This window comes from Brassica napus, chromosome C9 (genome assembly GCF_020379485.1).
Source record: "Brassica napus cultivar Da-Ae chromosome C9, Da-Ae, whole genome shotgun sequence".
Taxonomy (NCBI): domain Eukaryota; kingdom Viridiplantae; phylum Streptophyta; class Magnoliopsida; order Brassicales; family Brassicaceae; genus Brassica; species Brassica napus.
Genome location: NC_063452.1, coordinates 10,797,666 through 10,816,703, shown reverse-complemented (window position 1 = coordinate 10,816,703; position 19,038 = coordinate 10,797,666). Strand labels below are relative to the sequence as shown.

The 19,038-nt window shown below is 30.2% G+C and overlaps 1 protein-coding gene across 1 annotated transcript; it reads left to right on the top strand.

Moving 5' to 3' along the window:
- Positions 1–4,630: 4,630 nt before the first annotated feature.
- LOC106407808 (scarecrow-like protein 28) lies at positions 4,631–7,809 on the top strand. Its single transcript, XM_013848669.3, has one exon. The coding sequence runs from the start codon at positions 5,378–5,380 to the stop codon at positions 7,289–7,291; it is 1,914 nt and encodes a 637-aa protein (XP_013704123.1). The 5' UTR covers positions 4,631–5,377; the 3' UTR covers positions 7,292–7,809.
- The last annotated feature ends 11,229 nt before the right edge of the window (positions 7,810–19,038 follow it).

The following is a 19,038-nucleotide window of genomic DNA, read 5'->3' as shown; positions in this document are numbered from 1 at the left end:
TTAGAATTTAGGGTTTAGGGTTTAGAGTTTAGGTTTTAGGGTTTAGAGTTGAGAAGTGAGGTTTTGGGGATAAGATTTCAAAATTTGAAAAATAAAAAAATTTAAATTTTTCAAAAGATAAAATGCTATTTTGATCATTTTAGTTTTTGATTGCTATTTTTGTGATATAAACTTAGAAATGTGCTATTTTGGAGATTTGCCCAGATTTTTATCCTATTAACGCCATCTTTTATATATTTTTTTAATTCCTCACAATGATTCAAAAGATTTTTGATGATTTGCTTCTAAAACTAAATTTGATTTCTTAACATATATGAAATTATATAGATCCTTTTTTTTATTTGGATTCATATCTTTTTTATTTATTAATGTTTTAGTTAATTCGATGTAAATAAACCATAACTACGTAAAACTATTCCTCAAAGATTGACGCCAAAATAGTATATCCAAATTAAAAGAAAACCTATTTGAAACCACAATTGCAGAATTTATGCCTCGAAAATTCCCATTTGTTTTAATATGTAAATATGTTATCTTAGGATTCAATACTCTAACTGCAAGAATTAATTAGTTAGGAAAAATTAAATAACACACGAAAAGAACCAAATAGTAAACACTAAATAATGCACCAAAAAATAAATTGACTAACTATAGTATTTAATTTATAATATAAATAACTACCTACAGTAATAAGTTTAATTTTGTTTCTTTGACTATAATATTTATTTTTATTTCTATTAAAAGATCACTAAATTGATAAAATGGTATACTATTAATTTTAATACTCCATGTATTTAAAAATGATGTGTGTTTTGGAGTTTTAAACATATTAAATGTTGATATAAATGCATGATTTTAGTGATTAATTATTTCCTACAAATTTTACCAATCAAAATTCAATAAACACAATTAATTTACTCTAAATTTCTAATTTACCATTATTACATAATAAAATGCAATGAAAATGCAAAAAATGTATATTTTGAAGGAATTTTTAAAACATGGATCATTTTAAAATAGAGGGAATAGTTAATATTGACTCATTCACATTAAAGTCCCGTGTTTATCAGATAGCTTATCAAGCCAGGCTGTATGCATATGCATGGGGTGCATTTGCACCGAGTTTTTTTTTTTTAAAATTCTAGCCTAGATTGGAGTTAAATTTTTAAAAATTTATATTTTGTTAAATAAGTCCCATTTTTCTTTAGCTTAGGGCCTATTTTACTTTTGAGACAGGTCTTATCCAGATACAGTATGCAAATGTTCTATACAAATAACATGTTTACATATTATTACGTCTAGAGACTATGTTCAGATATCCAAACGAACAACATCTTAAACGTTCAGAACTGTTGGGATAGGAAGGTAACTCATAATTTACAAATATTCATATTTGGTGGTATATACTCCATGTCCCTATATAGGCATGGACATTTTACCCGAACTGATCCAAAAAAATTGGTTCGGGTCAGGTATATGGATAATGTCATTTTATTTCATGGGATCTTATTATGGAAGATTGGGGGGTTTTGGATCTAAACCGAACCGAACCCTAGATCTGATCGGCTAACAATGGACTCGAATTTTAATAATCCTAGTCTAATATTTATTGTAAAAAGTGAATTTTTCAGGTGTAAATTCATGTATACAATAAAATGGATCTTGCTATACTCGAAATTTATAAAACATACCTGAAAATTACAAAGGAATCAACCCATAAAGTATCCACAAGTGACAAGACCCAAAGACTGAACCGCGCGAGACTATTTGTATCCGAATATAGAGGTTCTTTACATGTATAAAATTGTTTACCTTAATTAACCGGTCCAAACCCTACTTGAAACTGAACCAAAACTTTCCAAGTACCTAATTGAATTTGAATGTTAAGGACCCGGACCCAACTCGAATGCCCATGCATATCCCTATAGGCTTTGGCCTTTTAAATTTACAACTTTCTTTTGAAACACAAGTGGATATGTCAGGTATATGTAGTAAGTATTATTTTACAACTACGATAAGAAACTAGATTTAGTTTATAGTATAAAATGAACGATGAAGACTAAGACAGTTAGACAAACACTACTCAAATTGTTGTCTCGTTACGAAGTGCAAATCAGTCATTACGTTAATCGCAAGGCACGGAAGTCTGAAGATGTGATTCGTATAAATCACAAACACATGTGTGGCCATCGTTAAGCGTTTGCTTTAATCGCACCTACAAGCTTAAGACTAAACTATTTTCTTTACGTGTGGTGCTTGACCTGTAAACAGCTTAGTTCTTGACTTTTTGATGGTTCGAGTTACATTTCTTCAGCGCCCGGTCATGGTTCAGCATTGCGCCTACGCTGTCAACCACGAGAACGATCTGTAAAATCGTAGAACCCAAACATCCTTTAATCAAGAACTGATAATATCATCCCAATGGATCATATCAAATAGTGATCTCCATGAATGTAAACTCCCAGTCACTATTATAGTACTGAATCTCTAAATTCATTCAGGCCAATATTTTACCTGAAAGCATGCATAGCCAATCGCGTTTCCGAAGTGGAAATTGGCATTACCGGTGCCCTGAAATGAAGAATAAAAATAGTAAGGTTTTGAATTCAAAAGCTGTTCTCAACTTGAGATCACTGGAACATTTGGTTGCTAATGTTGTGATGAATTTGGTTATGAATTTGAGCTTACGATAGTTACACGCCATATCCAGAGATTGTGCATCACAGGACTGTGGAGAGAAACCCCAAGATATACACAGAAGAAGAAGAAGAACGAGAACTTCATATCTACGTCAAAACAAAAGTAGAGTTTGATTATATGCAAAGGCTAAAACATTGCAGAAGAGAACTGCTTTTACCTGCCAATTCATTGATGAACAGTGCCCATAAGCTAAAATATAAAGCTGAATCTCCAACCTAGGCAAGTTAACATTGATGAATACAATTCTTCAGAAGAAAAAATAATAATTAGTTCACTGAGAATTAAGGTACTTACAGAAGGGTAAGATTTAATAATTGAAGAGATCGCTAATTAAGTAGATGAAAGAAAGCCAGGAAGCAAGGGCAGTAACATAAACAGAATATTTACGTGGAAAACTATTAGGAAGAAACTTCTGAAGAAGTCGAAAACTTCAGCAAAGAAGTGAAAGAGAGAAGAATATCAATTAGTGGTAATAGAAAAGCAGAGATTTCTTATTCCATGTGACTTTATACTTAGCAAAAGGCTCCGATGTTCGGTGACAGATATTCGATACTGAGAATGAAACCATATGTCCTATATTAAGGGGCACAGGCATACTAACATCAGAACGTCTAAACTTATATGATATGACTTGGAATCTAACTTATCGAGCTAAGAGTTACCTCTTGAACATCTCTTCGAGCACACCATGCTATAAGCCACATAAAACCAGCACACAGAGCGACGAATAACTATCCTTAATTTATACAAGAAGATAAAGAGAAATACCATTTAATAGCACACAACAATTTTTAATAGATTTCATTAAAGAGCAAAAAATATAAATTTAATGGGTTACTTACTCTAGATTTTGGGAGGAGAAAGGGGTTTAGGGTTTAGAATTTAGATTTTAGAGTATATAATTTAAAATTTTAATTTTAAAATATTTATTTTTACAAAATGTATTATTTATTAAGAATAGTTTAGTCTTTTATTCTTTAATGAAACATATTATAATTAATCATTTTCTTCCTTATGTGATATTTTATTGATAAAAATTGTTTAAAAGTATTTTTGTAGATTTGCCTGAAGATAAATTATACCCTCTCTTTCCAAGTTTGAATAAGGATAACTCTTACTGGTTCATCAATGGCGAGTAATTCTTCTTTCTTGTTGAAGTAATTCAACACCAATTAAATACAAACACTCACGATGATCATTTACTTTGTTACTTTTTAAATTCATTTTTTAGTTTTCTACGTACTTTGTTTAAGACACCAAAATTGAAAACTGAAAATTGCATATTTTAGGATCAAGAGTTTTTACAAGATCTGCTATGAGCGTAGGTCTATATTTTCCAGTTTTTTAAAAAATTAATGTACAGATTTTTTTTTTTGTAAATTGTAAAAAGTTGTTGGGAATTACACTAAAATGTTTAGAAATCCTTAAATCTCAGGGTCAGTTCTTTATTTTATAAATGTTACGGTAAAAGAAAGAATAATAAATATATCTATTTTCTTAAGACATAAGTGAAGACATATATTTGATGACATGTCTTCTTCTTTCTTTCTTTTTTGAGCAACATTTGATGACATGTCTAACTTTTTTTATGTCTATCAAATTGTTTTTTTAATATGTTTTATCCTATCAAATTAAATTAATAATGCCTTGTTGACAAAAAGAGTAAACTATGAATAGTAATGCTTTTTTTTTGTTGTGTATGTAAAAGTCGTTTTGTTTTTGGCTTTCCCAATGAGACCACTTCATTGATATGTCCGTACACACCCAACACTCTCCAACCTCCCCCCAACGGTCATATTTCTCCGACAATTGACAAAACGGTCACTAAACCTTCAACGAAATTTACACCGTTCGATTATGTAGATCCAACGGCGCATAAACATCAAGAGTGCCTCGTATAACACTCACTCTTCCCAACACTGAAAAAAAAACAATCTACTTTGAAAAGGAAAAGTGACAACTTCAATTTTCGAAGACCCAAGGAAGAAAACAAACTAAAAAAGTCGGTGAAGTATGGTATTTGTAGAACAACCCTGTATAGTACATTCTGTAGAGTGTTAGAGAGAGAGAGAAACAAAAGTGAGTGAGTGAGAGAGAGAGAGAGAAACAGAGGGAGAAACAAAGGAACGATCTTTGAGATATAACTTCGAGCAGTTGCAGTGGTCTCTGAGTGAATTTCTGATCTGGGGATTTTGGCAAACCGGAATGGAGAACCGGGTTTACAACAACTTTCGAGTCTGCTCATCAACTGAGGAGATTTTCTTCTTCCTCAAGAGCATCCTCTGTGCATGATGATGTGAATTCGTTGGTCGTCATTATCATCTACATTTTTAGATTTTGTTTGTGAAAGGAATCCGATGATTGTTTTTAATGGTAGATTGATTTGAGAAAAGTTTATTAGATTAGTTATATTCTTTCATTCTTTTAATTCAATATACATTTAGGGGTGGGGATTCATTTCATTTTTTTTTTCTATTTCTTTCTCTCAACACTGCATATTAAGTCACAAAAAAAACATTCTTTCATTTGATTTCACAAAAATTCATTATTCATCTTCATTTAGGACTATTGGTTATATTTCATTTCCCATCGGATTCCATTTTTTTCATCAATTGTTGTTTGTGCAAACACACACACACACACTTAGACATTTGGGTGGGTTAGAATATTGTAGAGGATGTTGGCAGGTTGTTCAAGTTCATCATTGTTGTCACCGACCCGAAGACTAAGGAGTGAAGCAGTAGCAGCAACAGTTTCAGTACATTTTCCCATGAACACACAGAGACTGGACTTACCCTGCAGCAGTAGCTTCTCCCGCAAGGAACCGATTGAGCGCAAGAGCGGTGGATGTTCCCTTAAGCAAAGCATAAAGCTTCCACCTTTGGCAACAACAAGAGGAAACACAGAAGGGTTTTCATGGAACAACGACAACAACATAGTGAAGAAGAAGAAGAAGAGTTTGAAGAGATTTGCGGAGGAGAACAAGGAAGACAAGTCTTGTCTGAGCAGAGTGAAGAGGCAAAGAGGCGGAGATGATGATCACAACAGGGGTTTCTGGTTTGAACATCTCACCACGCAGAACTCATCTCAAGCATTACCCTTTTCCTTGACATGTTCAGGTGATGACTATGAAGAAAAGGTTTGGTTTGCGCCAAGCGAAGTGATCTCTCAGCCTTTACAGAGTAATAATCCAAACTGGGCTAACTCGGTGATAACCACCGAGTTAGCTGGTTTAGGCGATAAGGACATTGACAGTAGTAGCCGTCCTGCAGCAGTTAAAGAAGCTTCAGGATCATCAACAAGCGCATCATCAGACAGTCGACACAGAGTACCAGAACCCACAAATGGTTCACGGAATCAATATTCACACGGAGGAGGCAACACGGAGGAAAGGACCATCAACAACAATCACATGAACGACTCGCAGAGAGATTTCGAGCTTGTGAATCTGCTCACTGGATGCTTAGAAGCAATCAGAACAAGAAACATAGCAGCCATTAACCATCTCATTGCAAGAACAGGTGAACTTGCTTCTCCTAGAGGAACAACACCAATGACTCGACTCATATCTTACTACACAGAAGCTTTGGCTCTAAGAGTTTCACGTATGTGGCCTCACATCTTCCACATCGCACCGCCTCGCGAGTTCGAAAGAACCCTCGAGGACGACGACGCATGGAGGTTCTTGAACCAAGCGACACCGATCCCAAAGTTCATTCACTACACAGCCAACGAGATGCTACTCAGAGCGTTCGAAGGGAGAGAGAGAGTTCACATCATCGACTTCGACATCAAGCAAGGCTTACAATGGCCCAGCTTCTTCCAAAGCCTAGCTTCAAGGTCAAACCCACCGCGACACGTGCGCATCACGGGCGTCGGAGAATCAAAACTCGAGCTCAACGAGACGGGAGACCGTCTTCACGGGTTCGCAGAGGCGATGAATCTCCCGTTCGAGTTTCATCCCGTCGTTGATAGACTCGAGGACGTTAGGCTGTGGATGCTTCACGTCAAGGAAGGCGAAGCCGTCGCTGTGAACTGCCTCATGCAGATGCACAAGACGCTTTACGACGACGGGACAGGAGGAGCCGCGTTTAGGAACTTCGTGGGTTTGGTCAGAAGCACGAACCCAGTCGCGGTCGTTATAGCCGAACAGGAAGCGGAACACGACTCGGCGCAGCTCGAGACGCGTGTCTGTAACTCGCTCAAGTACTACTCGGCGGTTTTTGACGTGATGCACACGCATCTCCGTGCGGATAGCTTGATGAGAGTCAAGATCGAGGAGGTTTTGTTCGGGAGAGAGATCAGGAACATTGTAGCGTGCGAAGGAAGTCATCGGCAAGGGAGGCATGTGGGTTTTGGGCAGTGGAGGAGGATGATGGAGCAGTTAGGGTTCAGGAGTCTCGGAGTCTCAGAGAGAGAGGTTTTGCAGAGCAAGATGCTGCTTAGGATGTATGGAGATGGTGATGAGGGATTCTTTAATGTGGAGAGGAGCGCTGAAGACGGTGACGGCGGAGGAGTCACGTTACGGTGGTTGGAACAGCCGCTTTACACAATCTCGGCTTGGGGAATTGGAGGAAGTTCTTCGTTTTGAGATAAAAGAAAGTTTATAGGGTTTAGAGACTTTTTAGAGAAAAGGATAAATGGGTTTTTATTTATTAAGATAGCGAGGAACAAAAAAAAAAAAAATTGATTTTATTCTTTCATTCTTTTTGCTTGGGTAGGATTTTTTTTTTTCTTTATATGAAAAACTTGAAGGGTTAGAAGAAATATTTTGTACTAGTTTGAATTTTTAATATATTTTTTCTTATCAATAACAAAGGTGAAGTTATTTTATAAGCGTAGTGATAATCTACTTTATTAGTTTTATTTTCTTTTGGAGAAATTCCTAAAAATAGTCATAAATAGTTTTATCATAAATATAGTACACAAGATCAAAATTCAAAATGATCAAAATGTTTCGTTAAAAAGTTAGAAAAACACTTATAGCCTTAAATGGTTTCAAAATGATTTTTACTTTTTTAATGAAATTTTTTTTGGTCATTTCTTTCCTTATGTGATCTAGTGGTAAAAAAAAATGTCATTTTAAAATATTCTATGAAATTTTCCCAAATTGTTTTGCTAACGGTTTTATATTAAAAAATAAACACAAGTAAACATTCCACAACTTTTGTGTCTGAGAAAGAAAAAAAACAACAAGTGTTGTAACAGTGTTGTATTGATGTGAGCCTTATTTGAGGTCTGTCCATTAAATGGGTCATTTTCGATTCATGGTTTTAACTTTTAATCAAGGAACTAGGATAAGATCCGCGCCTTGCGCGGGATTAAGTTATTATTTTTATTATATTTTGGAGAATGAAACAATAGTTTGGCTTCATTTGGATTACGGGTGTTCAACCCGGATATCGGGTTAGTTTCGGTTCGGTTCGGTTTTTTTCGGTATTTGGTTAGTAAAATATAACTACTATTCTAAATCAATATTTACTTTGACTTTAGTCTTTCACGTACTTTTGAAAGATTTCAACTGGACGACTAAATTGATCAGCCAATCTTGTTGCTTTAAATCATTAGTGTTTATATATATATATTATTTAGTTTGAATATTTATTAAATAAAAATTCATATGCGTTATATTTTATGATCATTTGTAACTTATTATAACAAAAAAATAATCTATTGATCACAAAATTTTCAGAGTGGGAATATTCAAATTTCTAATAATATATAGACATTTTGAAAAATTCAAATATAACATATAAGAAAAAATATAAATGTTTTTATTATATATTTAATGTTATTTTTTAATATCTTTCAATAATATAAAATTAAAAAAAAAGAACTAAGACACAAAAATTGTTATCAAATATTTATTATTCATAATAATTAATTTTCATATATACGTTAATCATATTAGGTAATTTCGTAGCTTCTAATTAAGGAAAGTGCAAAAATAATTTTGGTAGATTATTTATCAATTAGATAGTTAGTTTAATAAAAAATATAATGTAAGTCAAGATGGACCAACCTATTTTTCTAAGAATAGTATATTTTATATAGTCATTTATTAAATGAGAATTTATAATCATACAGTTCTATGATCATTCATATCATTTTATAACTGAATATTTAAATAATCGATAACAAAAATTTCAATGTGAAATCTTTAATAAGTTTATAATTTATAAATGTTTTTGAAAATTCATTGAAAGTTTTAATATTAAAATATTTATGTAATCTTATGGTATATAGTATAATCTATATATATATATATATAAATATATGTTTTATTATTAAATGATATTTTTTACTCATATGGTTTTAAAATAATGTGTATCTTCTTATAATATTAAATAAAAGTTCATATTAATATAATTTTATGATCATTTGTAACTTATTATGACAAAAAAAATAATCTATTGATCACAAAATTTTCAGAGTGGGGATATTCAAATTTCTAATAATTTATAGACGTTTTGAAAAATTCATAATATAACATATAAGAAAAATTATAAATGTTTTTATTATATATTTAATGCAATTTTTAAATATATTTTAATAATATAAAATTAAAAAAAGAACTAAGATACAAAAATTGTTATCAAATATTTATTATTCATTATAATTAATTTTCATATATACGTTAATCATATTAGGTAATTTCGTAGCTTTTATTTAAGGAAAGTGCAAAATATTTTTTGGTACGTTATTTATCAATTCGATAGTTAGTTTAATAAAAAGTGTAATATAAGTTAAGATGAACCAACCTATTTTTCTAGGAATAGTATATTTTGTATAGTTATTTATTAAATAAGAATTTATAATCATACAGTTCTATGATCGTTCATATCGTTTTATAACAAAATATTTAAATCATCGATAACAAAATTTTCAATCTGAAATCTTTAATAAATTTATAATTTATAAATGTTCTTGAAAATTCATTGAAAGTTTTAATATTAAAATATTTATGTAATCTTATGGTATATAGTGTTTAATATATATATATATATATATATATATTTATTTTATTATTAAATGATATTTTTTACTCATATGGTTTTAAAATCATGTGTATCTTCTTATAATAAAAATGTTAAACCATTGATCATTAATTTTTAACATAATAATTTTAATAGTTTTAGTCATTTATTGTCGTTTTTAAAAATTCAAAATATAGCATATACGAAAAAATCTAAATTTTATTTTTATAGCTAATTTGATTGTTTAATTTATTTTAATAATATAAAATTAAACAAAAAATGATGGAGGAGATATACATTGTTATCAAATCTTTATTATTAAACTCATTAATTATCATATATATATTAGTCATTTATGGTAATTCCGTAGGTTTTATTTAAGGAAAGAAAATATCATATCATATCATTATATCATATAGTTTGACCAACTTATGTATCTAACAACATATAAAAATCGAATGTGGACCTACTTATTTTTCAATTGAATGTAATTGACTACCTAATTGAGTGCCACCTATGCATTGGGGCCTCTTTTAATTAATACAAAATTGAGGTTACATCTTTTCAAATGTTCCTCAATTAATATATAAGGGATTTCACCTTCTACAAACTCTGTGCCCTGTGGCTCATTCACGCTGTAGTGGCTCCTAGTTCGGTTGTAAAAGAAAAGTTGGCATGGGTGATTGAATTTATGAAGGACGATTGCATTTAATCATTTATGATTTTAGTGGATGAAAATATTTGCAAGTCATTTTCGCCAAGACAATAGAAAACCTTGAAGTAAGTCCATTAGAAAAATCATTTATATATTACTCATTCCGTTTCAGAAAGATATATTCCCTCCGGATACGAATGTAAGATGTTCTATATTTTTATCTTGTATACAAATGTATGATGTTTTGAGATATAATTAATGCATTTATTTTTAAAATTTAAACATAAATTGAAAAGTAAAATTATGAATGGTGAAATTTTATTGATATAATCAAAAAGTAACAATTAAAATAATGTATTTATTGTTTCTTAATATGTGTGTAAAACCTTAAACATCTTATATTTAAATTCAGAGGGAGTATGTTTTAGGTTTTTCAGACTTATTAGAAAAACATATCATATTTTAGTTACCAATGCATAATTTTCCGTTATCAATTATTCCCCACAATTTTTAACCAATAAATTTTTAATAAACACAATTATGTTTTCGAAGTTTACAATTTTTAATTACTTTATGCATTGAAAATGTAAAACATATACTCCCTCCGTTTTTTAATATAAGTCGTTTTATAGAATGTTCCAAATTATATGACGTTTTTGGTTTTATATGTAAAATTTATTAACACTTAATGTAATATGACCAATGATAATATACCTTCTATTTTATTATTGGTTGATTTGTGGTTAGGTAAATAATTGATGATGTTTTTGTTTAGAAAATATAAAAATTAATGATTTTTTTAATCTAAGTGCACAATTCTAAAACGACTTATATTAAAAAAACGGAGGGAATATTTTTTGAAACAATTTTTTTATCTAAAATATGGATTTTTTTGGAACTGAAGGAGTAAGATATATTCTAAATAAAATGTCCATAGAGGAAAGAATCTTGTTAACTTCTACATATATCTTTCTCCAGCCTCACTTTTTCGCGACAAATAAAGGCATTTCAGTTTTTTTGGCGTCAGCAGTATATGTGCGCGCATACCGGTACGAGAGATCCTCTCTTCTTTTCATCCTCGTCTTCCTTTTTGCTATCATTTCGTTCGTCTGTCTCCTTTCCGATATACACGCGAATCTTAGTCAGGTTTTCATTTTTGGATGTGGCGAGAGGTGTTTCAAACTCGGTGGTGACTTGTCTTGCTCTGGCTTTTCAAAGGTGGGGCAGCGACGGTCGTGGTGGTGGTCATTTTTTGGGTTAAGAAAGTTGAACTGTTTTCTCCTCACAGTAACCTATGGTTATCATTGTTCGTGCGGAGGAGGATAGGCTTGGCTCCTTCTCTGCTAGTTGGCGGATGTTCTGAAGGTTGCTAAGGGATGCTTCTCTTTCTCAGCGGTGTCGTTGAGAGGAGTTCTCTTCGCCTATTTGTCAAGGTGTACTCTGGTAAGTTCTTCTATTACAGTGGCGAGTCTTGAGCACTGTATGCAGCAGTATATAGTACATGGTTCAGGTCCGGCTTGCGTAGTTATGGTGAGTAGTTATAACATGTAGTCACGGTGCTTTTACACTTTTGGAATTCTCTGCACAGCTTATTGGTGATTTTCATTTCAGAGTTGGCCTCCGATTTTTTGTCTAATAGGTCTCTGACACCGGAGATAGTTTTCTTTTAGCGTAAATTTATCTTTCGGTTCTCGAAGATCTCAAGAGTTGTGGAAGATCCCAGTTGCAGCCGTTGGTCGCTATGGTGTCGCTCTTGGTCAATGTGTACATCCCATGTTCGCATTGGTTCACTTAGCAATTTGCGGTGGTGCATTTGACTTTTCTGTGCAGGTTTACAGGCTACATGTAAAGGAGCACCAATGATTACAACCTGTTTCTTGTTCGGTTAGGAGTAGCAGTGGTAGGTGGACGGCTTCGGGAATTTGCGATGGTGCATTTGACTTTTCTGTGCATTTATTATATTTGTTACAAAACTATACATTATATCATATTAATAGATATGTATTTAATCTTTGTTTTGTTATGGTTATGTCTTCCAGTTTTCCTAAAAAAATAAAATAACTATTGATCATAGTAGATAACTTTTGCAAACAACTTAATTATTATTTTATATACTATTTTTACCGCATTAACTTATTTGATATGAAAAGTTATGATCACACACAACCCTGACACTGACGTATGTTACATAGGAAATACAAAGTATTTTATATTATTTTTACTATTCTTTCAGATTTTTTTTTTTTGAAAATTCATCTTCTAGTAAAAATAAATAAATTAGCATACATAACCATAAAATATTAGTTAACAAACTACATGTAGCAAAAAGTTTTGCTAGAATATACACTGTAATTCTATCATTTATTTTATTATTTCATTTTTAGCTTAGACGCAGGGAAGTACTTGTATACTAGTGATTTCAAAACAGTCACAGCTGAAAGATATTATTTATAATTTCTCCTGGGTTAAAAATTAACTCAGAATTTGTAAAATAAATCCATAGGGAAAAATATTCTAACTTCAAGAAGGTACCAACTTGAACATGATTTTATGATATGAGAATAAAAAACAAAGGACAAATTGCACGAAGTTTGTCTCCTACGTACTTCTTCTAATGTCCTTATCTCAGTTTTCTTGTTTATTTGATTTTACAGTTGTTCTGATGATTTTTTTTGTTGGTTCTTTATTGTTCTGAAGGTAAATTATATTTTCTTGTCGTTCTAATCTTTGTCGTACAAGCTCGATCGAGTCTTATCACTCATGTGTCACTCTCCATATAAAAAGAGAAACACGAGAATTGGATGTCTTAAAATCAATTTGTTCTTTTTTTTTTTTGAAAATTTAGTGACGTGAAATATCTTTCGACGGATGGTTCTATTTATAAAAATATTAATTGATGCACGGAAGGCTTACGGAGAGCCGAGCCATACAATGAGGTTGGTCGGAAAAGTAGGTCACTGGTGAGTCTTAATCAAAAGTGAAAGAATCATATTTCTGGTCTCTAAACTGTTCAATTAACCAAAATAAATCGCAAAATATAAACACTTACATCAGTCGTTAGATTTGTAAAAATATTAGCTATAATCAGTTGTTTTTTATATATGCTATAGTCAGTTGTCTAGTTCATCATTTCGTTATAATAGATATGTTATATGCTAAAGAAATAATGAAATATGAAAAGATATGAATGTTAAGATTAAATAAAAAAATTGTTGACAAAAAAATTAAATAAAATGAGAGAATTTTAATTTTCTAAGAATTTGATACCATTTTTCAAATTTATTTTTAAGGAATAATCATTTTAACAAATACTTTAAATTTGTGATGAAAAACTAAAATTATCTTTTTAAATCATTTATAAATGTTTTAAAATAATTTTAAATTTTGATACCATCTCTTAAAAGGAGAGATTTTCAATTTTACCATGAATTAGATACTAAATTTTAAATTTACCTTGAAAGAATAAATACTTTAACCATTTTCATTAAAGGAAAATCACTTTAAAGGCATGAAGAAACTTCGTTATTCATCTGTTTTCAATTCTCACACCAAGTATTACTGTTTTTAAATTTATAATTAATAAGAAACATGCTACATCACCTTTTAATAAATAACTCTATACCAATCATTTTTAGTTTAAAATTTTAATAATTTTAATCACTTATTTTATATTCTTATATATATATATATGTAGATTTAAAAATTTAACACACTTTATTATTTTCACAAGATGTCAAATATTAAAATTATTGAAACTAATCAAAAGTTAATATTTTTATCAATTAATAATTGTTCTCAAACATTTTATAAATTATATATATATTAATTTTATATTAAATACTATTTACATTTAATTTTAATTAGTGTTTTAAAACTGAGTCCGACCAACCTGTCAAATCATGATTTGTTCTCTATCCAATTACGAATTATATTCAAAACAATTTTTGAGTTAAGTCAGATTTTTTTTTTCAAAAATCTATCTCATTTTGTCAAAACCGGTGATTAAATTTAAAATCAAAATTAAGTTTTCAATTTAAATTTAAATATTTCAAAAGTATTTTATTTAATATTTATCTAGACAAATCACAACAATATGTTTTCACCAATTAAACATTATTTCATATCATTTTAAAGCATTTTTTTAATCAAAACCACATTTATTCTATATTTATCAAAACCACATATTTATATTTAAACACATAATGCATAAACCAAACTAGTAAACAATCAACCCCTGCTAAACGGAATTCTCAATTTAATATTCTTCTTTGGTTTATCAAACTAATATTCTTCTTTGGTTTATCAAACTAATATTCTTCTTTCTCGTCAAATCTTACAACTTGTTGAATAATATGTGCTTGTGTATTTGACCAAACAGACTCAGAAATTGGATAATTCGATTATAAATATTTTGTGCGAGATACGTATGGTCCAGATCCGCGTCGTATAGTAGCCTCGTCAGAGACAAGTGTACCACGTTCAACACGTACGTTTACACGTGCCGCGTTTTCTACTTCGGGTCTTTCACTCGTGGCTCATCTGTAACTACGCGTATAGGTCGTATTTCATTATTTATTTATGTACATTTATGGAACGTTTCGTCTTTTTAGTCTATGTTCCATGTTTCAATTGCAGTTTAGTCATTTAATATTTGTACCGGTCAGCGGAGATAAATAATTGTAACATGGTTCTGCGAGTTATCACTCCTAGTGTGTGGTGGGTGATAACTTATCACATAACTAAATAAAAAATATGGGTGCAGAAAAATAAGTAGATAAAAATACCGGAGAAGTGTTGTACAGAAAAAAAAAATACCGGAGGAGAACTATGAGTTCTTTTTTAGAACTATGACTTGTTTTCAAGTAAATTAATATTGAGGAGAATATTCGAACTTTTTACAGTATGAGTTATGGAAGCATATATTATCACTGGTAAACTTTTATCATCGATTAGGAATTATTTACTGTTTATAAATCTTTAATCTTCATCCTTATTTTAAATGTGAAACGGCAATGTTCAAATGGTTTCCTTGTAATTGTTATGGAATACACTTAAGTTCAAATAATTGCAACTTTCGGCGATGGCCACTGACCATGGCCTAGCGTTGTTTATTTATTTGACATTCTCTATGTCAAACTGCTGTTATTTTATTACATCCCACGTTGTATGATATCTCTGATATTCTATTATTTGATCAGCCATGTATATAAGGTGTTGATAAAAGACTTACGGCTTAATAAACTGGTCAAAATTATATATATATACGAATAAACCGTACGCGTGGTAGCTTCCTGTCGCTTTCTTATTTCTGAGCTTGATAAAGTGATGGTATTCGTATGGGATCTCTTCTAAACTTTTTTTCTGTGGTAAAATCTCTTCTAAACTTGTAGAAATGTATAGTTCGTATATGCAGTTTTGAACTTTATAAATGAAGTTTAACATTAAAAACAAGACACAATAGTAAAGCAAAATTAACTAATTAATTGTGATTCGATAGTTACAAAATTTTATTTTATAACTTCAGAGATCATTTTTTATTCTTCTTCATGTTAGCTTTTGTACTGCATTTTCGATGATAATACTCGATTATTATATACGTGGCAAATGACGAGATTATATGATACTATGAGTTCTAGACGCTACGATAAAAGCTCATATGTGAGACTACAACCGATTAAAAAGTAAAAATTGCAAATCAAACCAACAAAAATGCCAGCTAATTAGCCTAAGTTACAAAAAAAAATGCCAGCTAATTGCACATCGTGAGTTTTTTTTGTGCTGACAGTTCTTTTGCTTGGATTATTGTTCCAATCAAATTCTACAAAACAATGAAACGTAATTTGTTCTTACGTTATGAGAAAACACGATCTCTTGTTCGCAATTGTTGGCTCATTGTTATTTTACAAATAATCTCGTTGTTAATCACACGGATAATATTTGAACGAAACCATTTTGAATTACAGTTAACTGAACTAGCAAAACATGAATTCGACCACATACAGCAGTAACAAAAAGTTAAAAAAAAAAACTAGAAAAACAGTTGCTGGTGAAAGTTCTCTGGACACTGGATATTTGATATTTGAATCTTCGGTCTCTTGAAAAATCTAACCTCTATGTAGGCCCGGACACGGATCGGATATCCGGATTTTTGAAGATATTTGTGATCTGTTTCGTATGTCACGGATATTTAATTTTTCGATTTGCTTTGCTTCGGAAAAATACGGATATCCGGAAAATAAATAGATATTTACGGATATTTATGAATACTTACGGATATCTCATATGTTTTGATTAATGCAAATAATCTTAAAATTTTGATACAAATTTGTTTTGTAAAATAATTTTTTACATGATATATAAGATAAAAATTAAAAGAAATAGTGAATCTACATATTTTATAATAAGACAAAACTTAAGAAAAAAAATATAATTGCAATAAATTTATTCATTTCTTTTTATGTAATATTTTTATATAAGTAATAATGTGAATAGAATTTGTCAAATCATATGTTAGAATAAAAATTGTATAATTTTATACATTTAAACCTTTAAATATAATCAAGATATACATGTATTTATATATTATCGGATCGGATCGGATATCCGCTTTCCAAAATTTTAATATTTGTGATCTGCTTTGATTTTAACGGATATTGATTTTTAGTATTTGTTTTGCTTCGAAGGTTTACGGATATCCGAAATTTTCGAATCGAATCAAATTTAACGGATAAAATGTCGGGTGCTACCGCTATGGATCACATGTTTTCGAAAACAGAAAAAGTTTTTTTCTTGAGTTTACTTTTTGCTGAATTGTTTCACATTTTTCTTTGCTTTATGACTTTTTATTTATGAATTTTTCTTAACCATAATTTCTTGAGATTATAGGTGAATGTCACAAATGATATTCAAATTCTTTTAGAATCATACCAATGCAATTAACATCATTCTATTTTAAAAGATTATGTAGAAATATTCGCTATTGTCACGTTTTAGTCACGATGAATGCATAAACTTTTGAATTAGTAACGAAACTGTCAGAAATACTGAAATAGGCACGAAAGGCATAAACAGGAAAAAAAAACATGATTCTTCATGTTTGTTTCGCTGCTATAACTGGCATAGTATTGTCACAAAAAAACGTGACTAACTATAGACAATTTTACCGCAAAATGTTGTGACTAATTACTGCAAAATGTCGTCCTAATTGTCACAATATTTAAAAGCGACTAAAAAATTCAAATTAATTTAACCGTTTCAAATTCATTTAACCGTTTCATTTTTTTGTCATCTTTTTCTTGTCATCCCCGTTTTATTTCTTTTAAATTTATTATACCATCGACTGTTTAAAAATATTAATAAACTAAATATGTTGAATGCGTTAGTGAAAAACTTTTAAAATCAAACAAATGATCTTCTTCCTATTCATATTTTAAATAAGTTTTAGCAATGACTGATTAATAAAATTTTAATTTTTGTAATCAAATAAAATTCATTATTAAACTTATTCTAACTAAACATATTAGCTTTGATCTTGATTTTCAAGCCACCTCTTTTTAATAAATGGAATGATCTTTAGATGACCAAAAAAACTGAACATGTTAGTTTCTGCTGTAAACAAACTCAAAATCAATGAGTTTGCACAACTTTTTTTTTATATCGCTGATTTATTATGACATTACATTTATGAAAAATATTACATAGATGATTCAACAACCGACAATACTACCTGCTTTATGAAGATCTACGTCTAATTGCATCATCTGAGCCGTCCTATGAAGATCAATTCATGACCAGATTTACTTGCACCATGTTGAAGATTCCTTGTAAATCTTTCTTCTGTAGTTTGCATTAATAAATCGCTCTTTCCGAGACTTGAAATCTGGATTTTTTGTAATCTGCAAGAAATTGCATAGTCGAACCCCAGACCTGAAAATAGAAGTTTTTAAACCTTAACCATTAGCCTAGAGTGTTTCCACTGCACAAATGTTCAAATCAGATAAAACATAAGAGAAAGAATTCTGTAAAATGAGAACTCAAATTTGATAACTGGTCAATTCATGAAACGAAAACCAATGAAATTAATCTAACACATTCTTAAAAACACATATTATCATAAAATGATAAAATCTCTTAAAAGTACACTATTAAGAAATATTTTTTTATGGTTCATTTTAAGTGTTGTTTTAGATTTGTGTATAAAAATTAAAAAAATATTTAATTTTATATATTTTTAAAAAATAATATTATTATTTAAAAATTTAATTATATTTCAATCAGTAAAAAATAAACTATAAAATAAAATTAATTAATGTTATATTGAAAATTTGGAAAAATATTAATTTGTAACAAAATTTTATTCTATAAAGACTTAATATAAAACGGAGAGAATATGTTTTCCATGCGTCTTGAAGGGAAATAACTTGACGCCATTGTTGCCAACTTACCATTTCATATAACTTTCAGTTTTTGTTTTGGAAAATCTAAAAAAATATAACGTGTGAGAAAGGGAGCCTTGCATATTTATGTAGCTTATATCCACTCGTATACATATTTGTGGGGCTGTTCAATTTGGTAAAACCGAACCGAATCGAAATAGACAATATGGTTTGGTTTTGGTATATACCATATAAACCGAATGGATATAATTTTATAAAAACCATAGGATTTGGATATGGTTTGGTATATAGCCGATTAAACCGAATAAAC

Excerpts from the sequence above, each read along its gene's own strand:
- LOC106407808 (XM_013848669.3), top strand. The coding sequence starts at position 5,378 with ATGTTGGCAGGTTGTTCAAGTTCATCATTGTTGTCACCGACCCGAAGA.